Raw genomic sequence first — 23127 nt, forward strand, 5'->3', positions numbered from 1 at the left:
GACAACGTTTGATTGCATTTGTAGAAGTATCACCACAGGTCAAAGATAATGCCTAAAAGCTTTTTGCATTAGTCTGTCAATTATGTAAGCAAAGTGAAATACCATCAGACCTCACTGTTCAGAACAATACATATGGTGTTGTCAAACCTACACATATTAATGACTGAAACACTACACTGTAAAATGATTAAAGTACAGGGGCTGTTTCAGCTTCAGTCAGCCATTTTGTGTAACAGCAGTATACTTATTCAAGGTCGAATGCATCTGTGGAGCAGTTTAAAAAAAAACAGTCTGTTATCGCACTCTCTTCTTCCAAACATGTCTACTCTACACTTTCAAAGTAAAATAAGAGTTGATTTGTAAATCTTAAACAATAAAAAGCACAATGTTCTGATTGTGGCGGCCTTTACTCCATTTGCCATAAGAGTTTTGGTTGATTGTGACATTACAGAATATTAATTCAGTTAACGTGTAGTAGTTCTTTTGATTGTCAGAGTGCTTATAAACAAGCTGTTTTTCATTAGTGGTCTTGTATCTGAGCAAATATAAGACTTTTTTTTATTTTGAATTGAAACTTGGTTGAAACAGATGGGGCTACGTCTTTTTCTGAAGCATCTCAACTGCATTTTGCCTCCTTTCAATCTGTTTGCCTAGCAAAAAGTAATGTTGGAATACTTATATTTACAGGCTCTGTCATCTACAGACTTTTTCTTTGGAAAGCATGTCTCTTTTTACTATCAGACAGGTTCCCTACAAGGCCAACCAACCATACTGGCACGGTGCAAAACATTTTCTTTCTAAATAAATTACCCAAACTACAGTCCATTCTTATCAGTAATTATGATTATGTTTAGATTTAGATTACTGGTGAATATAATTCATACACACACCATGATGCAATGGAGTTTCTAAATCTCATGCACACATGCAAACAGGGGCTATGTAGAGAATGATTAGAATGAATGTAGAAACACTACATTCATTCTAATGCTGACTTATTCCTACAGCCACTGGCTAAAACTGAAGGTTAAGCAGCGCTGTATATATGGTTACCCCAGAAAAAAAGGAACCTTGAATCAAAAGCATACCTTCAACTAACAAGCCCACCCCAACTTTTAAAGGTGGAGCTGAAAAACTGAATGCAAATGTTGAAAAACAAAATCAATTAATCATTATGTAATTTTTTAATAAAATAGGTTAGAATGCAAGACACTCTCCATGAGCAATGTAAGGATGATGCAAGAGTTTTGTTTTCAACCATCAATCTTTTACTCACCCGGCCCAGCCCTCAGACTGGTCCAATTGCACTTCCATCCAATATGGGTGAGTTCCAACTGTACCTTTTATGGGATGCCCATCTCTTATTCCAACTTTAAAAAAAAAACAAAACAATGAAATATATATCCCTTTTTAGAGCATAGTTAAGAATGCCTGATTATCCATAAGCTCTTACAGCTGTCTCTCTGCTATAGCCGGCTCATTTGAGGTGAATGACATTAACACATATATGAGTTGTCTCTCACAGCATTTTCTCCACATTACATGTCATCCTTTATTGTTAAGCTACATACAGTGCTTGATGGGGAGAAATAATTAAGTCTGCAAATACATGATTAAGTCTACAAGTAAACAGATGTCTGCCAATAGGTGGCAAGTGACAGACAATGACAGGGAGAGTGACTGTGGCCTATATACTTTGATTGTGATAGTAAGGTACACTGTCTTTTATTTGGACCCTATATTCAGCTCCACTGGCCTATCGACATAAATTCTCAATAGCCCCTTTAGCATGAAATTTGCATGGCAAATTGTTTCTTAGAAACAGGGGTCTTTCCAGATGGTCTTCATGCAACTATAGATAAACCTCTGCTTAAAGAACAACAAAGATATGTACAGTCTGCATAGATTTGTGCTAAGCAATTTTAGACATTTTAGAAACAGTTCAATGACCTTCTAAAAAATGATGATGTTCTAGAAAAAAATCCAGCTGGGTTTCAGAAGACCAGGGCACTTAGACGGCACTGTTTTTTTTTTTTGCTGTTGTTGTTGCATTCAGAGACTGGATTAATTTTGTTTCAGGCTCATTGATACATTCGAAAAAATCCTTTTTAAGTACAGGGGATCATGTATCTCAGATTGTCTGCTTGGATGTATCGCCTGCAGTATTGGCGTGTGTTTGTTTCATGTATATAAACTGTCGGCATGAAGTTGTGTATATATCTGTTGTACGAGATGTTGTTTAGGCCCTAAACCCATTGATCACCTTTCTGTCCAGTATGTCAAAGTAAATGAAAAACAAATTACTCTAATTAAATCAAGAAAAAGAGCAATCATGCTTACTGGCAGCCATCCAAAGAGAGTAAATTTCCTGATGAACTTGTTTGTTTTAGATCTTTTACTATGCCAGAGGTAAGGTACCTGAAGGTTAAGGTCAGATAGGTATTAGTAAACTGCATTAAACCAAGAAGTATTTGCCTCCATATCACTGTCTTTTCAGTTTGAGTCCAGTTTTGCTCAGGACATAACACAGACACAACCTTTTTTAAACTAACTCACTGTCTTGCTTAAAATGCAGATGAGAGATCCTGGTCCAGGTTGGTTCAGTCAGATAATGCAGTGGATTCCATTATAGTAGGTCATTCCATCCCAGATGGCAGGTTTAGTGTTAAAGACACTGCTCTTAATAGGTTTTATTCCAATCTCTCCGATCAGACAGGTCTCACACTGACATAGCTTCTTCCCCCATTGTATCTGATGTCCCTCAGGGGTCTGTTTTTGGGCCACTTTGTTTTATATTTACATGCTTAATTTCAATCTTTAAAAATGGTGGTGGTGGGGGGGGTGGGGGGGGGGGCAGGGGGGGTTATACACTTTGGGGGAGTACTATTTGTGAGCTTAACTATAGGTCTTACCTTGTTGTATACTTACCTCACATTGCATTTTGTTACTTTCCTCCAACTAAAGGGATTCTCTTAACTATATACATTGCTGTAATTTGATGTCTCTTTCTCCTTCTCCTCTCTTAGTGGTCATCTCTTTGAGCTGCAACAGTGTCCTTCGTCTTTCTTTTGGTGTCTCCCTTTTCTCTCATCTCCCTGCTCTATTCTTTCCCTCTCCTCTGTCTCCTCCACTTCATGTCTTTCCACTTGATAACAGCTCTGTTAAAATCAAACTGCTCTCAGAGAGGGCAAAGCTCTGAAATGAGCTTTAGATTGGTGAGGTTTGTATTACTCAGTGAATTTCTGAATTTAGTTTTAATCCTGCTTTGTGTGCTGAACCCATGTTCACACAACACACTTGCAATTGGTATGATCATAGCTACCTTAATGAGTTTCTCCATTTCACTGAATACACCACCATGTTCATGCAACACAGTCTCTGTAAACTGCTGAAAGGAAAATGAAGCATAGGAGTCACTGGAAACCATGACTTGCTTCAGCATTACAAACTCTGATTAAGCTTCCTCTGCACTTACATTGTAAGGATCAGTTATCAAACAGCGATCATTACCAAAAAACACACGGGTTAAAATTGATCCTCTTTTAAGATAAGACTGATGTTTCCTTGGTGAATTGCGGCAAATTCGATTTGTTACATACAATAAGTAGACAACGCAGAAGAGGCCGTTATTTAAATGTATTGCCTTGATCGAATATTCAACCCAAACACTAACCCAACACCTCTTATTCACACATACAAACCAAACGCCAGTCTTATGGTTCCCTCCGTGTCCGTGCTCGTCGCGCAATCAATGTAGAAAGTCATTCAACAAAAAAAAAAATGCAACGTAATGCAACGCGATACGAAAAAAAGAGTCCCCAAAAAAATCAACGAACAGCAAAAAAAAACAAAAAACAAAAAACTCCACCGTGTAACCAGCAAAAAACTAAAAGAAAAAAAGAACAATCTCACCGCTCCGGCAGGATAGGGATCTGAAAAGATTACCCGCGCTCAGCCCTGAATTGCGGTGTTTGTAAGTTTATAAGGAAACATCCACGGAGTTCCTTTTTCAGTTTAATTTATTTTAAGTGCACTTTAAATGTTCAGGTCCCCCGCAGACTCCCTGGCTTTCTTTTCGCTTCCTCCCCTGCCACACCCGTGTCTCCTTTTAAAAGTATTTCGAAAGTTCCCGGGTTGGCGAGTCAGCCGGTTTGACGGCCAGCTGATTTCCCCAAACACAGCAAACGAAAACAAAACAACAGACTAGTAAAACATTAAAACAACCATAATACATCTTGGGGATGGAATGTTACCTTATAGGGATTCCCTTTATTGGTGGTCAACCGTCATCCTGTTTACCTTGAATTTAAAAAAGGGATTCCTAAAACCCATATGTGGCGGTGCTACAACATTACACGAGAAGTGAGTCAGTAGGTTTTCAAGTTTCTCTGCACCATAGACAGAGAAATTCTAAAAGGACTGTTTTGCCACAATGTCTTTTTTTTGTTCCAAAACAGTGTACCATGACAGAATATCCATTGTGTCAGCAGGGAATCTTCTATCAATTTCATCTATCAAGGATCCTACATACCTGCTCTTCATGTCATTAAGGGCTGGTTTTTGAGTGTTGAAGTCAAAAAGCTTGTTACCATGAAGAGAGCTGAAGAATTCCTCTTCTGGAGGACTAAGGTGGACTATTATTTCTCTCAGGACCTCTTTGGTACCTTCAACCATTGGTTGGACTGTGGAGAGGTCCAGATCTTCTCTTTGAAAATGTTTTGAGATAAGGACCACATGTATAAGTACATCCTTTACCATGTGACAGAGGACCACAAAGTTGAACTGTCTGACAGCTGTCAGTAGACCTTTGTAGAAGTCTTGGAGGCAGCAATGTGCTACAGCACATCTCTCAGGGCTTTCAGTGATCTGAGACACGCCACTGATACAGCATTTTGAATTGACAGCCACCTCTCTGTATGTGGCTGGGTAAACTTCAGTTGGGGCTCATCCAACTGTTTCTGCAGTTCATGCAGCTTGTGACCTCTGACAGCAGAATTGCTGAAAAATACAAAAACTGACCTCAAATCCTGCTGAAACTTTCTCACCTGTTGCACAGATCTGGCTGTGTCACCAGCACCAAGAGCAAGATGATGAGCTGTGCAATGCACCCCTACCAATTTTAAGTTGAACTCCTCTCTGAGTTTTTTAATAACTCCTTTGCAGCATCCTGTGTCATATAACAGCAGCACCATCAGTACAAACTGCCGCAAGTTTCTTCCAACCAAATCTTCTCTGTCAGCAATTGCTTCACATCCAAAGATGGTGTCTGCTCTTCCATCTACAATTTCAGAGATCCTGAACAATTTTGTTTTAATCTTGCTGTCATCTGTGTACCTTACATATGCTATGAGTCACTTCCTGTTACTTATGTCTGTGGACTCATCCAGTACAAAGGAAAACACAGGACTTTTTAGCACAGCCTTGTCAACATCCTCCACAAGTGTACTTGCAATAGCTTGGTGCATTTCTGACAGACCTTTCTCACTAAGGTAGCTTCCATAACTTGATGTGTCTGTATTCGGCTTTTTGAAAGAAGTACACTCCATCTCTTTCATGAATTTACCCAGATGACCAATTAGCCAATGAATTAGCCAATTCATTTTCTGGTATAAAGTAGGTGGTTTTCAGAAGCCCCTTTGTTTCCTCCTTACACTTCAACTGCATTAGCCATCACATTCACACGCCAAGTGTGTTGTCCTGCATTCCGCACAGGTGCAAACGTTGGCTGAACATCACCACTGTAAATGTGTGTGGGAATTTCCTGCATTATAAGTGCTAGATTTGCGGGACTTGATGAAATTATGCACAATACCCACAATTCTGCACTGAAATTCAAGCCCTGCACAGATTTGCTTGTCTAAAAGCCTAGTGAACTTGGCTCTCCAGAACCGCTTGAATAGCATAAACTGTTGGATGCAGTTGCACTGTTGAGTGAATTGAATGTAACTGATATATCAGTTATAACACTGAGCCTTCATTTGTTCTTTGTGCTCTGTATTAATTCTCCTTTGCTAGTGCAGTAATTCTCCTTTGCTCGTGCAGTAATTTTCCTTTGCTAGTGCAGTAATTGTTCTTTGCAGTCACATATATTCTATAGACCATCTACACATGTAGGGACTAGACAATAGCATTAATAGACAACAGCATTAATTCACATCTGTAAGGACTTTGGAAAGGACTTTTTAACTTAAAGTCAGAATAGGTGTTGTCTGTCTTCCCAACATGGTGAACTAACATTAGCTAAGAAGATTCTTAATGTGGTGTAGGAAATAGCTATCTAGCCAGGTAGTTATAGAAACATGTTTACAGGATTATCACAGCTCTAACGACAGATAGGTAAAATGAAATCTTTGGTAGCTAACTAATATTAATATTCTAATCTTTCTGAGGTGATGATCTAACTTGTAGAACATCCCAAATACATGATTGTTCATTTATTTAGTTTGGTAATTATCTATAGCTAAAGTTAAAGCTATAATGAATTAATTGGGCGTCCCAAGTAGATTTCCAGGTTGTCCCAGAAACTGATGTTATTTTCGATGTAATTTGTTGCAGCAGTAAAATGTTCCGTTGTGTATTTATCTCATGAAGACAAGTTTAAACCATCAGCATCCATTTGACCTGTACAAACTGGTTCATCACGTAGTCGGAGATTTTAAAAGTGCCAATCAAATAAAATATCCTTACTTCTTAAAAAAAAAAAAAAATACCATGTCACAATATTCTTTTCAAGTGTTACAACTGTGACCTACAGGAACATGTTTTTTTTTTTTTTTGGAGGAGATGACCTAGCCAGTGTTCTGTGTTGTTTGAGGTGGCAGCTATGAGTTTCCTTATGAAGCCTTATTCAGTCATGCAATATACAATGTATCTCCTTAAAAACACATCTGGTAACTGCATATCTAAAGGGACTCCATATGGTAAAAATAACTTCCGAAAGCTCATTAAAACCTAAACCTTCACAATAATTTCTAGAATATGTTGCTCTTGAAATGGATATCTGAATTAATAATAAGGTGGCTTTGATCAGTATTGGGGCATATTTGGGATGTTGTGTAATTGCAGTAGGTTAGCCTGCTTCTGTCCACAGGTCAAATATATACATCTTTATATGCTTATTCCGGTTTCTTAGTTCAGCTATTCTTAGCAATATCTATTCATAGCTACCACAGCATGTAGCTAAATGTCTAACCTGACTAAACTTGTGTGAAAGGTGCTTTCCACCCATTTACCTGTCCACTTGTATACACATCCTGCTCTCCATAGACAATGACATGGTCTTCACCAAGAAATGTTTTTCTTTTTTCCTTTTTGGGCAACATTATTTTAATGATGAAGACTCTTAAAACAAGGAGGCATACTGACTTGCTGAAGTCTGACACAGACATTTACAGTAAGATGATCTAGCACTGACACTTGTTTACCTTACTATTTCACAAGCAGGAGATTCACACTGCAGGTTTAAATTAAGGACAATTCCAGCACACAGATTAGAGCCAGGTTATTATAGACCCACTCTCTTGCAGGATTAAAAAGAGATCTGAGTGAGACAAACTGCTCCTATACATGTAATGTGAGTTTAATGATCTGATGTAAATATACTGGTGACATTGTGTGTCTGTGAACACTGATGGTTTTTAGTCCCTTTTCTTATGTGTGAGAGAAATAAAATAATTAGGTAAGTTACATTTTAAATTGATACATCACGAAGCCTGATTAATCAGAAAGAGGCAGGAAAATGAACATCATGATCCAAATCTCCATCACAATCCAAACTGTCAGCTCTTAAACAAACACAGTTATTGTTTCAATTCAGGGGCTGTGTGCATGAGTTTGGCAAATCACCATGTGCTGCATTAGCCTATACTTGATCTGTTAGCTTTAAGAGTTACTTTGGTTACAATGCTTTCACTGTGTAAGTGATGTAATTTCGTAATTATCTGAAAGTATCCGGAAGTATCTCGTCACTCTCATTTCGTTGGTGCATGATGCCCTTGTGAGGAAACATCCCTTGCAGGAACCCTGAAGTCAAATGTTTGGTCTCTGTTCAAATTGTTACCTGGAACTTGTCTCATGTAACCAGGTCCAATCATCTGATGCCAAGGTTGACTATAGTTAAGATAATCTAATTCCATAGCAAGAGGTCATCTCCCCTTAACGAGTCACAGACCTTGCACAAACCATGTTCATGGATGGTGCATTAAGTTATGTTTGCTACATTTGAGCCTTTACATTTCTGAAACATGTCAGAATTCATGTGAAAGTAATAAAAATGAGTCCCAAAATTTAGTCAAAACACTTACACCATCCTGTGTATCACACAGAATTTCATCCAAAATCATCCAAATTTCATCCAAAATCCAAAATCACTTCCACACATATGGGTATGCTTTTAAAGAACAATGCAGAAACACCACTGCAACCACAACAACAACAATAACAAAGATAATAACAATAATAATAGTAATAAGAAGAAGAAGAAGAGGAAGAGGAAGAAGAAGAAAATTAATTAATAAGTTTACTCAAATGTGGATAACCTATCCTACCTACTTTGTATGAACAAATGGCATTTTCATATTCCAAATTTTGTACTGAACAGAATAAATTTGTTCAGTGACATTGCTTTATTTTAAAAGGTAGACATGACATTTCCATGGTGTAGACATCTCTTGTTCTGCATTTGTGATGATGCCTTGCAAGATGTATATGTTTTATCTGACACAGCTGTGTGTGGCCACCCAGGCCTTCACCTTCAAACCAGTAGCTCAATACTCCATTTGTTCACTGAAAATGTTAATTGAAAAAAAATCATAAAAACTGAAAATGTTCTGGAACCTTTAAAATTTTAATGAACAGAGTTTCTGCTCCCCATAGTCAGCCTTTAGTGTTCGTAGTCAGTATTTTGTTTGTAAAGCTAAACATAGGATAACATGCTACTGTTAGGTATCAAACTATTAATGCAGGATGAGAAAAATGCATGGTCCATCAATATTTTTGTCATCTTTTCACTATAAACTGATAATCTCCCAAGGAGAGAAAACAAAACAGGACAAGACTGGGCTAACGTACCACTCTTCATCACAAACAGTATCCAGCTATGTTGCTAATCTTTTACAGAGGTGACTGCTTATAATCTATGAGTACAAAATACACTAACACAAAGCCCGCACTCACATAAAGCCGGCTATAGGTAACGACAGAAATGAAGAGCTGGGGTCACCACAAGGTCACCCAGAGAACTTTTGTGAGCTTCGGCATAAATTCCCCAGGAGTCTGTGATTTTAATGGTGGAAGAAAACAATTTTTCCTCAAACAATAGGAAAACTACTACCAAAAGGCAGAGAAAGATGAAAATGTATGTGTCAGTTAATATTGTAAATGTGTAACTGTGCCAAGTGACAGATCTTTCAAGTAACTGCCAAAATAAGAGAAACACGAACATAAAAAATCTTAATAAGGTGTTGAGTTATGTGATCTAGATTCTACTATGTCACTGTGTCAAGCCCTGCTCCAGAATGTCCCAAAAGTGTTCAGTTGAGTTCAGATCTGGAGACTGAGAGGGGCGTGGCATATGATTTGCATTGTTTTCAGTCTCACTGCATTGTTCAGTGAAAACTCATGTCAGTGGGGCATTGTCTTCCGGGAAGAGACCACTCTTGTCAGGGTAGAAATGTCTCCCCACAGTTTGAAGGTAATCACTCAGAATAATGTTATTTACTGGTGTTTACCATGCTCTCTAACTGGCTGAGTCAACCTAATCTGTGTCTGGAACCTGAACCTTTCACCAAAACAAAGCCAGAAGAGCTCCTCACCATGGGAAGAGCTCCTCACCATAGGAAGAGCTCCTCACCATGGGAAGAGCTCCTCACCATAGGAAGAGCTCCTCACCATGGGAAGAGCTCCTCACCATGGGAAGAGCTCCTCACCATGGGAAGCCAGAGCTCTGGCCTGTGGGTTTCTATGTGTACAAAACATACTTGACGTCTTCTTTGCAACACTTTATTTAAAAATTTGCATTTTTAGGGTTAGTAAGCAGTTAAACCCCTCTGTGTGAAGTTCTCCTGCTGGCTGCTTTTGATCAAACTGCCTCCTCATACTCTGTACTGATGTTTTCAGTTAGATGTGCCAGAGCCATTCATCTGTTGTGCTTGACATGTGAACACCGCAGTGGAGAACGTACATACTTTTGACCACAGTGTTTCCCCTGATGCCTGTACATTAAACTTACAGCAGTGAAACCTGCTCTCTCTGAGTAAATCTGCTCCTACAGGCGGAAGGGCAAAACAGTGAGCAGGGTGACATACTGAGCTTATGTTACTTCACGAATGATGAGATGTTTATATGACTTTCCAAATAATGAGATGTTTATTTGACTTTCCAAATGATGAGATGTTTAATTGCTTAAGACCTGTGTAGCACCTACATTGTGTTCCCCTTTACTCAAGTGTTTCCATTTTGGCAATTACTTCTACACATTCTTGATTGCCAAATTTAACATTGTCAAGGTTTCTAGGTTCCTAACCTGTACAAACCCAGACTGAGAAAAATCAGAGCATGCCCAACCCTAGAGCCTACACATTTGGATTTGACCCTGTTTTCCACTGAAATCCCAGGATTTAGCCAAAAGATCACAACAGTGACACACCCTTGGTCTTGGAGGCCACCTGACTTCTCTTGTAATAAAAAGGAAAGAAACCATTCTTCACAACCTTTCTCCACATTAATCATGTGTAAACATATGAATTACACCGTCAAACTGTAGGCCATAATGTAAGCGTACACTGTTTCATGGCACTTATTCCTTGTTTGTGTCTTTAGCATTAACATGCTATCAGCACTGTACAGTGCACTAATGTGTCCTGACGAAAGGACCTTTTCATTCCTGTCTTCATTATGTAGATGTATGTAAATGCTTGTTATTGTGATGTTTCGTTGGAGCAGGGTTGTGTTATTTTTAAATTGTAGGCTTCCTTCCAGTCGTCTGTTTCAGATGTCTGAGCTGAAACCACCTCATATGATCAGTGATCAGACCAGGACTGATGTGCTTGCTTTGTCTGCAGAGAAAGATCATATTTCGGTTGGAGCCCTGACTGCTGGAGAGTCATTTTTTCCTCAATCACATAGCCCCGAGCACTAAGACATATCTGTGGGCTAATGCATCAGCCATCACAAGTCATTGTGTTACTACAGCATGTTTGCTTAATATAGACATGATTCAAAAAAATTCAACACCATCCTGTTTGGAGTCAGATCTTTTCAATAATTCCGAATAGTATATTATTAATCATGTTTCCTACTGCTGTGTAGCAGTTAAGACACGGACTGATTTTGGAGTAGTTTTTTACTTACAGGTTTATGGATGTAGGACCTGTTTTGATCAGTTTGATTGAACACGGCCAGGCCTTTTTTTAGCTGGTCAAGGTGGAGGAAAATAATATTTCTGATATTTGAGATATACTGATTGGATATTGTTTAATACAAAACATGATCAATAACATCTTTATTACTGTGCAACAGCACAGGATATCAGCTAACACGTGTTACAATGATGCAACTACATACTTTCACTATGCATATAAAGACTCTCAAAGTGTTGCAATGTTACAAAAACTTTCCTTTCCTTTCCCTTCCTTTCCTTTCCTTTCCTTGCATTTAGTGTTTTATAAAATAGGACAGCACACATAGGATAAGTAATAATGAGCAAAATGGTAAACATGGAGAAGGTTCTAATAAAACAAAACCATAGTTAACAGGTAAAGCCCATGAAAACCATGGAAACCAATCAGCATTGTGACTGCAGCATCCTGGGAGTTTACGTGAAAAACTAGCTAGACTGAATCTTCAGAGAATGGGTAGGAAATAACAAGTTATTTTAAAATCGCTACACAAATATAATCCCCCCACGAGCTGTCACAATCATAAATGCTGCATATTTTGGGAACAGTTTTAAAAATATGTAACATGTGAAAATCCAAGCCTTTACTGAAATCTCTTGATTATTTTGCAATTGTGTCTTTCATGTTGAGATTGGCCTGTAGGACTAGTCTGGTATAATGCTTTAGTTTGTCAGCACTGCTCAGTGGCACACTCAAGAGTACAAATAACCCACTTATTAATGTGGATGACAATGTTTTGATTGCATCCAATAAGCAGTCCTGAATCAGCATGCAAATGCCCTTTGAAGAAAACAAAGGAATTGATTATGAAGTAAGTTTCTTCAGCACGAGTACCTCGCTATGAGTGATTAATGGGCTCAATCATTGATTTTCTTTTGTTTAGATCTTTCCTAACTTTTCTGAGATACAATTATAATTTGTTTGCCAACAATAACTCTAATCTGGCACACTCCAATGAAACCATAAAAAGTCGTCCATGTTGTTTGTCCTTTGAGCAGCACATGAAATTTATGAAAAAAGCAGGCATGTAGATTGTGTTAATTTATTGATTTAGAATTTGTTCTTCTACAGTTGCCAAAGGGGATGCAGTCTTGTTTTTCCAGGAGAGAGCAGAAGGAGATGAGCACTTCTCTGAATAAGCTGAGTAAACGAGGACATTTTCAAAAGATATCAGGAGAAGTTTGAGAATGTTTGCTTGTTTGGTTGTTTGATTTTTTGAGAAGGGGGTGTGCATCAGCTGACCTGACAGACCTGGCGCTACCCTCTCACAGTGGAAGAATAAACTCTCTGATATCACCCGTTATTTGTGCAAGCTCCCCATTGTCTTGTTTTTGCAGAAACACCACAAAGGGCATCTGATACATCCGAGTTTTCGCAATACAATGTCCTATGAGTATTTGCAAGTCAAATCCCTGTGTTCTGTCAAAGTAGTCTATCAAAAGGCATTTGCAGTGTTATTCAGATTTAGCACTTTGAAAACTTCCTACAGATCCACAGTCTGGCTCCCCGCATCATCTCTCACAGATAGTGATAATACGATTTCAGTGGGGTTTTTTTTTTTTTTTTTGCTGTAGAGAAACAAACTGGATTATGAACCGATCACTACATAAACAGCTTTCAAAAAGGAGGCAGCTATTTTAAAAGAGGCTGAAGGAATGCAAAGAAGGATTTAAATTTTAATTTGAATTTATTCCAGCAACTGAAAGGTTCTTTTGAGAGGGGATTTCAGTGAAGATGACGGTATTTAAAAGTGATAAACAAGCATCTGAACCTCCAGTCAAATACAGTCATTTTGCTTCTTTCTAGTATAGAAGAGGAATAGGGCTTGTCGTGGTCATATCCACAACACCATGGATGTAAAAGTATAACCTTAATGTTAGGTGAAAATAGAAAAATCTGTAAAAGTTTACCCTTACTGTTGGGCGAGACTTGAAAAATCCATAAAGGTTTAATCTTACTGTTGGGTGAAAATACAAATTTGCAAGAGTTTAACCCTCCTGTTGGGTGAAATAGAAAAATCCTTAGATTTGTAAAGGGCTGATGGGCTGGTGAAATTCCAAGACTGTAGATCATGAGAAATAAATAATAACTAAAACAACATGCACAAGTCACATGTTTGCACAGAGTTACATGGAATATGTGTGACTGTATTTAGTGTTGTTACCATGACCAATTGTCCTCTTTAAATGAACATAACACTCAGTTTTACAGCAGCACAGAAACACCATCTTTTGAAGAATGTCAGCATTGCAGTGTCTGCACAGAAGCACTGAGCTCAGGGCTCCACGTGAAAATACCGCACACACTGCCTTTCTAGTCAAGACATCTGTTCACTTATGGAAAAATCATGTAGAACCTGCACATTTGCCAGGGTGCTTGTATGGACTGACTTAGGCTATTTGACTTTTTCTTTAGTGTTGATACATGACCTAAATTGAGAGTCTATCAGTGCAACACTTTCACAGAGAACATGCCACCACCAAACACAAAGACTTACATCATGCAGCTGCGTGGCTAATCCAATCATGGCCAGTCTATCTTCAGCAAATGCAGACAAAAATGCCAAGTGAACCATTTAACAAGACTCTCTGAGAATGATCCTAGGACCAACACAGGAATAAAATTTCATAGTGCAAGGTGGCCCAATCAGCCAAATAAGCCCCTTAAAGACTGAAGGACTACATATAGATCGATACATACTTATTTAAAAAAAGACATTAAACAAATTGTGACTGAATATGCTGTTGAATCCCTTAGGCTTTTCAGAGAACAATTCCATCACAAAGAAACTGTTGCCCTTCTCTCGCACCCAATATTCATGCTATAAATTACAGTTTTCCCTAAAACAGTTCATAGTTTCAGCTCAGAAAAAGGCAAAAAGGTAGACAAAACTGCATTTGACAGCAAGAGCTCTATTAGGATTTTCTTGGTAGATTTACATCAGGTTACTTTTCAGTAATTTTTTCAGGACAGAACAGCCATCTATTAGAAGATGAGATATTTCATATTTGTACATTAGCATGAAAAAAGCTAAATAGGCTGTCTTATCAACCACCCGCATCTCTGTGACACTCAGCCTCCATGTAATTATCCAAACATTCAGCAATGTGGGGTCCAAAAAGGCAATATTATAATACCTCTGATGCTATTTATAAATACTATGGTATATTTGAAATGCTTGCGTTATCATTGCCTTTTAGAAGTAGTTATATAAGATAAAACATGCAACTTTTAACACAACTAATCATCTAGAAAATGTCTATACAGCACAGCATTGCTAAAGACAATAATAATGATTTCAAATGTGAAACTACTGTAGGACAGTTGAAAAATGGCGGAACCATGTTTAACAGAGTACAGTCAATAAATCCACAAAGAAAACCAAGGAAATCATTTGGATTACCTCAGGAAATGTGAACCTGTCAATAAATATGCTTTTCTCTAATTATTTTTTGTTTTACTAACGTACTCATGATCATTGTATTTTATGATTATTTTTACCTAGTGCTTTTTCAATCTGAATTACGTGTTTAACAATGTCTCAGCTCGGATGTGTTAATTTTGTAATGGTAAAACTACCTATTAAACACCACACAGGAATGTGAGTCTCAGCATCCAGCAGTCCCTCAGACTGAGAGCAGCATTTAGTATCATTTTAGAGTCACTTTAACATAAATCTTCCAGGAAAACTGCACTTCCAGTATCATTTTAGAGTCACTTTAATGTAAATCCTCCAGGAAAACCAGTGTTTTAAATGTAGGCTGCAAATGTAGGACAGAGCCTTATTTCATAAAACCACTCAAATATGACCAGTGCCATTGATATGAGCAAGATCACTCATGTGCCTTTAGTGTAACAGAAAGCCAACAGTGCAATGTTCAGACATGAAATATGGTGGCAACAAACTCATCATGACATCTCTATGTGATTGGCTGAGCTATGAGGGCTGTTATCTATGTGCTGGAACAGGAATATCCTGACACACCAGGGAAGAGCCAATATGATTTCAGGTGTTGAGCATGGTTCACACTTTAATTTGAGGTATTTGATCTGTCCGATAGAAATAAAGACTGCTTCCAATGTCATAAAAAGGATCTCTGGATTTCTGTCTTAAATGCCTCCCAAGATAGAAAAACATTGGTGTGACTGTAGCAGGGTACTGACAGTTCTTAGTTCATATGAATTACCCCATGCATAACTTCCCTTCATTTATTGAGGATCTGTGAGTTTGGGAAAAATGTGAAATTTGACTGAAACAGACATGGGCAATTTGTTTTCTATGAATTACATAAAATACTCATGAGCCCTGTCCAAACTTTCTTATTTCATTCATTTTGTTCACAGTAGGTGTTTGTTCTTGCTCTTGCATGAGTACACAGTCTGTGGACAGCCTTTCAGCTGCTCACAAAGTGGATGTATAAGCTTGTGTTCACCTTCGTGGCAGCCAGTTTAATTTGTAAAGTAAAACAATACTTTTTCCTACACCCCAGTGATTAAAATAACAGTTCACCAATTCACAAGTGATTAAAATATCACTGTTCATCAGTAAACCAATAATTAAATTAAAGTTCATCAATTCACCAGTGATGAAATAAAACTGTTCATTAATTCACCAATAATTAAAATAAAAATGTTCACTAATTCAGCAGTAATTAAAATAAAACTGTTCACTAATTCACCGGTGACAAAAACAACACTGTTCAAAAATTCTCCAGTGATAAAAACAACACCAAGAGCGTTGAGTTAACAGTGAGTGTGTAAATTTGCCCACATGTCCTACATACACGCTTAGTGTTAATTGAGCAGTGGTGAATTTGCTGTGTATCCTCTTATGAATATAGATCCAGCTCCATTATATCTGAAACTAATACATGACTGCTAACTGCTAACTTCAGGACCAAAGATGCCAACAAAGAATTTCATTCCATTAACAACTTCAGAAATGAAAGCTTATAAGCCTAAGATGTGTTCCCAACCAGCTGGTGGAAATACTTCAAATAGAATATACCATTTATGGTCGAGTAAGGCTGAGTTTGATGAAAGGAGAGGTATTTGAGTGTGTAATTTCATACTTTACATCAGTGGACTTATCCCGGTGACTGCTGTCATAGTGAGAAAGAAATGAAGAGGTTAGAGACTAATCTAATTTAATGCTTTAACTACAGAGGAGCTGAGTTTTAACATTTTAACTCCTGGTGTCCTTTGGATGGAAACAGTGAGAAGCTGCAGGCAAGTTTTTTTTTTTCCCCCATGCTGATCAACAAAAGTTTGCAGGTGGATTAATTTCTGTTAAGTAGTCAAAATGGATAAAATCTAGTTTTCCTTAAATAAAAATGCTTTTTTAAATACAGAAGCTGTCATTCCTTAGGTGTGGAGTCAGTAAGGGCAGCCTACCAGATGTTTTAATTATTTTTTTGTTGTACATTTTAATGATTTAACTCTTTGAACTTATGTTGCTTTATATATACATTCTATATAATGTGTCAACTATATTTTTATGTGCATCCTATATAATGTGTTAACTATATTTTATATATATATATATTTTGTATAATGTGTCAACTATAGTTTATATACTGCATACATTCTATATAATGTGTCAACTATAGTTATATTTACACTCTATATAATGTGTTAACTATAGTGCAACCAGTGGCCAGCCTCAGGCAAAGCTGCAGATCTCTCGTGTGTAGTTACACTAAATGTGTATTAACTTATATCTTGGCCATTTTGCTTAATGTGGAACATTTACCTTGGTATTTGTGACAAACACATATACCCAAGTCATTGTTTAAGTCTTGTTAAACAAGTCACATTACGGCCAGTAAATGTGAAACCCCAGGGATGTCAGGGATGAGAAGCCAGTTATGTGAGCATCCTGAAAGTGTTCACATGGCCTGTCCTTTCCATTAAATCCCCAACAACAGAGTCACTGTAAGAACACAACATGATGGTGACCCTGACCTTTAAAAAACCAACAGTAAAATCAGTTCTATTCGTAATTACACAAGCTTATTTCAAAATGTAAAACCAGCAACACTTGGCAAAAGAGAAATAGATTCCACGAGTACTGCTGCAGATAAAATGACCATATAATGTTCCTTATACATAAACTACAATACGGTGTTCCTTATACAAACTCTACCATACAGTGTTCCTTATACATATGCTACAATACAATGTTCCTTATACACAATCTACCAAAGAGCATGAACTCCCATACAATGATCCTCTTAAATAAACTACCATACAATGTTCCTTATACATTAAGCTGTTTACCGAAGCTAACATGAATGAGGCTATTTTGAGATCAGTGACACACAGAGGGAAAATGTGTTTGCTGAATTACAGGTGCAAATGAGGAGATATGTCACTAATTATGCTGAGTGCATTCTGCCTGTCACACAGGCACTGCCTGTGTCACAACATCATCAAACCTCTCTCTATAGACCTACCTGTCATGTCTCATATCACTCATTCAATACTGCTATTCCAAACTGTATTTAAAAAGATCATTACTGTAAAGTTATTCAGCGGAAATAATGTAGCTGTAACCCATAGTATTTTACTCTGTACAGTGTGAGCTAAACTGTACTAATCTGGATTGATTAATGGTCTGTGCTGTCTTTCATTATTATACGTACTTATGTAAAGGAAGAAAAAAAGAAAACAAGAAAGAACCTGTAGACGATGTGTCAGTTTACTTCAGATAACTTCTGTATACTTCTGCCATTTCATTTGAATTCACTTCGAACGTGAACAGTACTGAAGTAGCAGAGCTGTTAATGAAATTTAGCTGAAATGTAGCAAAATAGACGGCTAATCTATATTTCAATGACTATATTTCACTGACTTCAGTGTGATGTGAGTTTGATAATTGCCTCAAGTGAGCTTGTGATAATGGCAGAAATAGAGTGACAGAGCCATCTGCATTGCTCCTCTGACAGGAGCATAACAATTTTGCTAAAATACTTTTTTCTATGAGGAGAGAGTACTGCACTTTGACTGTACACAGAATAACAGTGTTCTTAAGTCTTAGACTTTGTTGATCTGCGCATTTGTTGTCCATATTGTGCTCAAAAAATGTCCCATTATTACTGTCCTTGGCATCACTGTGAGAGAAATAAAAGTTATATTGGAGCCATATTAGCATTTGAATAGTGTGGACGTAGGCGCATTCAGCTAACTGCCCCACCTGGCTTCAAATAAACATCCTTGTCAAAAGTCTCCCCACTGCACTGGTTCCTACTGAAAGCCCTCCTGGGGGATTTCACCGGCCATTCACTCTGTTCTCTCTTTTCCCAAGCACCTGTGACTGTTTTTTTTTCTCGTTTTGTTTTGTTTTGTTTGTTTATGTTTTGTTTCTTTTTTTTTTTTATCGTTATTATTTTTTTGCTTTGTCTTTTTTGGCAGTACCCTATCATTGGGGAAACACTTCTCCTCTAAAGGAATTCTCACCACTGACAATGCTGTTTGTATGCTTATTACTGGGGTGCAGGCTACTGAATCAATGCAAAACAAGTCTAAGTTTATAATGGGACTGGCCACTTCAAAATGTGTTACATTGTGCAATGAAAAGGGAAGTTCTTATCATTATTCCTTGCCTTTTCTAGAAGACTCACAGGTGCAGCTGGAATGGTTCTCCACCTTGCCTGCTTCTGGAGATTCATCCGGCTTCTCCATGGTCCTGGACCTTTGAGAGCTGCTTTGCCATTTTCCAAAGGACTTTGCCACAATCGCTTTGTCCCCTCCTTTCATTGTGTTCTGTAAAACACATTTACAGCATGACTTCCCAGGTTTATCCCTCTCATGAGCCATTTACCCCCCTCTCCCCAGTGCAAGTAAACCAACACTCTCTCGCCAACACAAGTAAGAGAGCATTATTTGATTATGCGTGAGCACGTGCACACACACACACACACGCACACACGCACACACACACACACACACACGCGCGCACACATACACACACACACACTCCTATGGCTTTCCAGAGAATTTCCTCATCTGCATGGCTATATTTCGACAGTGTTTTCTCTCTGTTTCAATTGACACACTACTAACTGCTAGTTGAGGACAGCTTGCCTGAAACTGGGAGGAAAAAAATATGCAGATTAAACATTCAAGAAGAAGTAAACATTCAAGAGAAAGAGCAAAACAACCATATTTTCACACTTAATCCAACTTAGCAGAAAGAGAAATAACACATTATGCCCTAATTGGGTGCCGTGCAGTCCACAAATACTATTACAAGGCCGATCAGGATTAGCTTTGGTACATACCTAGTTATCTATTTCTGAGTGCCAAGACTGCAAGCAGTGGGCAACTACATTTCAAAAGCTGGCAAATCCAGTTGTCTCTTAAATACAGAAAGTACTTAAATCCAAAGCTAACACAAGAGAAGGGAGGATAAAGGGATGCTCTGCATATCACCAAAAAGCCTGTGCACTTTGCAGAATCACTGGCTAGGTTAAACAAATATGCTAAGTACAGATCAAAACAATCCTTTGATCTCCAGCCTAGTTTTCAGAGAACTGGCCTGGCTCTTGTTGTAAATAACTTGTATAAATCTGAACCATTTGCCTTCAGGTTACATCAAAAAGTGCCAGGGATTCTTGGGCTAATACTTGGTTAAAAAATTCATCAGATAAAAATGCATAAAAATGTTTTTTTTTTTCCTGTGTGTGTACGATGATGTAAGCATTCAAACATCTAATGCCAGAACTGTGCTGTCCTACTCATGTCTCTGCTCTGACTAAAATGTAGAAAAACACATAATCAAACCAGTATCATTCCTTACTGTTTTTCAGTGGAGAAAATAGGGCTCCTACCTCCAACAGCCCAGTCAGGTCAAACACAGCGAAAAACATTGTCAAACTTCATACAAAAGAGGCTTGAAGAATCAGAATGCAGAAGCTATGCAACTTGCTGACTAACTTTGCCCTGTGTTTTGATCAACCACACAAAAGAAATCGCTGTCCATTCAAAACAGCCAGCAGAACTGTGTGAACAAATGGGGCCAGGCCCTGAGCGGCGGTCAGTAACCCGGCAGCACCAGAGAGGGCAGCGGCAGGCTGGTACTGAAAGACACAGAGTACACTGTGACAACAGAGCGAGGTTTGTGTTGGGAGTCATCTTTTAAAAGTAATTCCTCTGCCTTCCCAACTCAGACAGTGCGCTTTTCATTTGGACAGCTGGTGTTGGTGCACATCTCCGAAACTTTATCTCTCTGTACATGGGAGAGAAGGAGCACATCTGGGCAATCTACTGATACAAGACACAAATTTAAAGATCAGAGGGATATTGGGACAAGTGGCAAATGGTTAAACCTTAGCTTAAACCTAGCCTGAGATTTTATTTCTCTGATATATCCCTCCACAAACATTAACAGGTTAGAGACTGTGGGGTAAACATGTGGGTTTCTTTCAAAGTTTATGTATGACAGAGAGAGGGTCTGTTTGGATATAGACATTTAATTTTACATATGGTTTCATACAGTGCTATAGACCTTTGTATAAAAAAAGTCCAAAACAAAAAAGTAACCTCAGTGCAACATCTCAAATTCCACTCCACCCAAGACTGTAAATGTCTATAAGAGTGTGAATGTCTATTACAGCGTGTCATATGGATCTTCAGTCTGACCTATTACAGTGTGTCATATGGATCTACAGTCTGATCTATTACAGTGTGTCATATGGATCTTCAGTCTGATCTATTACAGTGTGTCATATGGATCTCCAGTCTGATCTTTTACAGTGTGTCATATGGATCTTCAGTCTGATCTATTACAGTGTGTCATATGGATCTCCAGTCTGATCTTTTACAGTGTGTCATATGGATCTCCAGTCTGATCTAATACAGTGTGTCATTTATTTGACTGTTTTACTGTTTTGCTGCACAATACATGTACTGCCTGTGGGTTTTCAATATTTAGATCTGTAGTAATAGTATGTATATACTGTAGATATCAGCACTAATTCCACTAATACTAATACTGTTTCATCTTTCATCACAGTTTAACAAATACCACTTGTGAAATAGACTTTGGAAGTAGCAGTATGGTGAAGAAAAAAAAACAATAACAAAGGAATTCATTAATGTGAGAAAAGAGTGCAAGAAAAGGAGAGGAAAAGTGAATCTGATGGTTTTGGTGTGTGAATATTGTGAGGACAGTAGACTTGAGCTGTTCTATATTAGCGTGCGATGTGGCAGCCTTGGTCTGTGAAGTGGTGAAAGCTGTGCATATGCATTACGGGACCAAATTGTGAAATGACAGATTCCGGGTGTGATATTGGGCATGACTAACTAATAAGAAGGGTGCGTCAGTCTGTTATAGGATAAAAAGTATTAGCACTTTCTGTCAATCACACCCTTAAGGCCAATGGATGGGATAAAGACTCCAAGCAATTATCACTATCCACAGTTCATAGAGTTTGTACCTAAAACAAGCCAAATGCAAACAGTGCATGAAGGAACAAAGCTCTCTGACATGGTCTTCTCATAGAGACGGCACACTCTGAGGGTATTTTGCCTCAAGTTGGTGTGTATTGTTTTTGACAGCAATACAGATGAAAAAGATGGATGTCCACCAATACAGCATTATGAACCAAAAAGCATAAAGGTCTTTGCCTACATGCAATCATAAATCTTACCTTTATCTAATCTTTACCTTTAAATGATTTGACGAGCATAAGACTAATCTTAAATCCATCAGTACACTGAACAGGATAATGATTTCTGAAAATGCTTCGCAAGTGAACCTGCACAGAAAGCCACATTTCCTCAACCAGAACAGAAACAGCAAGAAGTTCTAACAAGGAAGAGCCTGCCAGGTGGCGAACTGGCTGTACCAACAGAACGCACAATCTGTCTGCTTTGCCTTCCAAACCACTGACAGCTGCCATCAACAGCCCCACACTCACAGTCACTCACACACACACAGTTGGTGTCTTTGCTGTGCTCCACCCTCTTGCTTCGGTGTGTTCTGTTAACCTAGGACACTGATGACACATGCACACTGGTTCTGTTAACCTAGGATACTAATGACACACGCACTCTGGTTCTGTTAACCTAGAACACTAATGACACATGTACTCTGGTTCTGTTAACCTAGAACACTAATGACACATGCACTCTGGTTCTGTTAACCTAGAACACTAATGACACATGCACTCTGGTTCTGTTAACCATACTAATGACATGTGCACTCTGGTTGCACAGTTAAAGGGTCACTTTATTCACTTTATTATACACTTTACTCCCAGGTTGTGACCCCAGACGTCTCCTCCTGTGAGCCGATTACACATGCTGATAACATACATGAAATCACACTTTGTCAGCTTAGAGCTGTTTCCTGTTCTTAACAGCTTGTGTAGCTACAGTCGAACAAAGGATTTTTTTTTTTTTTTTGAAAAACAGAGCATTCAGTCTAAAATGATAATGCTGTGTGTTTTATATATTGTGGTATTTTGAGGGCACACTGAGGCAGTCATACAAACTCTACCAAGCTAGCACTGCAACCAAGCAGCTAAAAATAAAAACTGGCAAAGTTCTACTGATCCCTTATTGGTGCCATAGTTTGATTTCACATTTAGCATTTGCATTCCCCCTCGCGCAAACATAGCATTCTTCTCGCCCTGCCTGTACAATGAGACTTGAGTGACTCTGGCAGCCGGTTTTGGATCGGTGCTCCTCAATCCACCAGTGTATGTTATCAGCAGGTAAACAAGCT

General features: G+C 38.3%; 1 protein-coding gene across 1 annotated transcript in view; it reads right to left on the bottom strand.

The window, feature by feature from the left end:
* Nucleotides 1-19154, bottom strand: part of st18 (ST18 C2H2C-type zinc finger transcription factor) — an 81926-nt gene extending 62772 nt beyond the window's left edge. The window contains exon 1 of the mRNA XM_030767654.1: nucleotides 19019-19154. Within this exon, the coding sequence (XP_030623514.1) occupies nucleotides 19019-19154 (136 nt within the window). The remainder of the gene's footprint in view (nucleotides 1-19018) is intronic.
* Between the last annotated feature and the right edge of the window lie 3973 nt (nucleotides 19155-23127).

The sequence above is a fragment of the Chanos chanos genome, chromosome 3, assembly GCF_902362185.1.
Source record: "Chanos chanos chromosome 3, fChaCha1.1, whole genome shotgun sequence".
Lineage (NCBI taxonomy): Eukaryota > Metazoa > Chordata > Actinopteri > Gonorynchiformes > Chanidae > Chanos > Chanos chanos.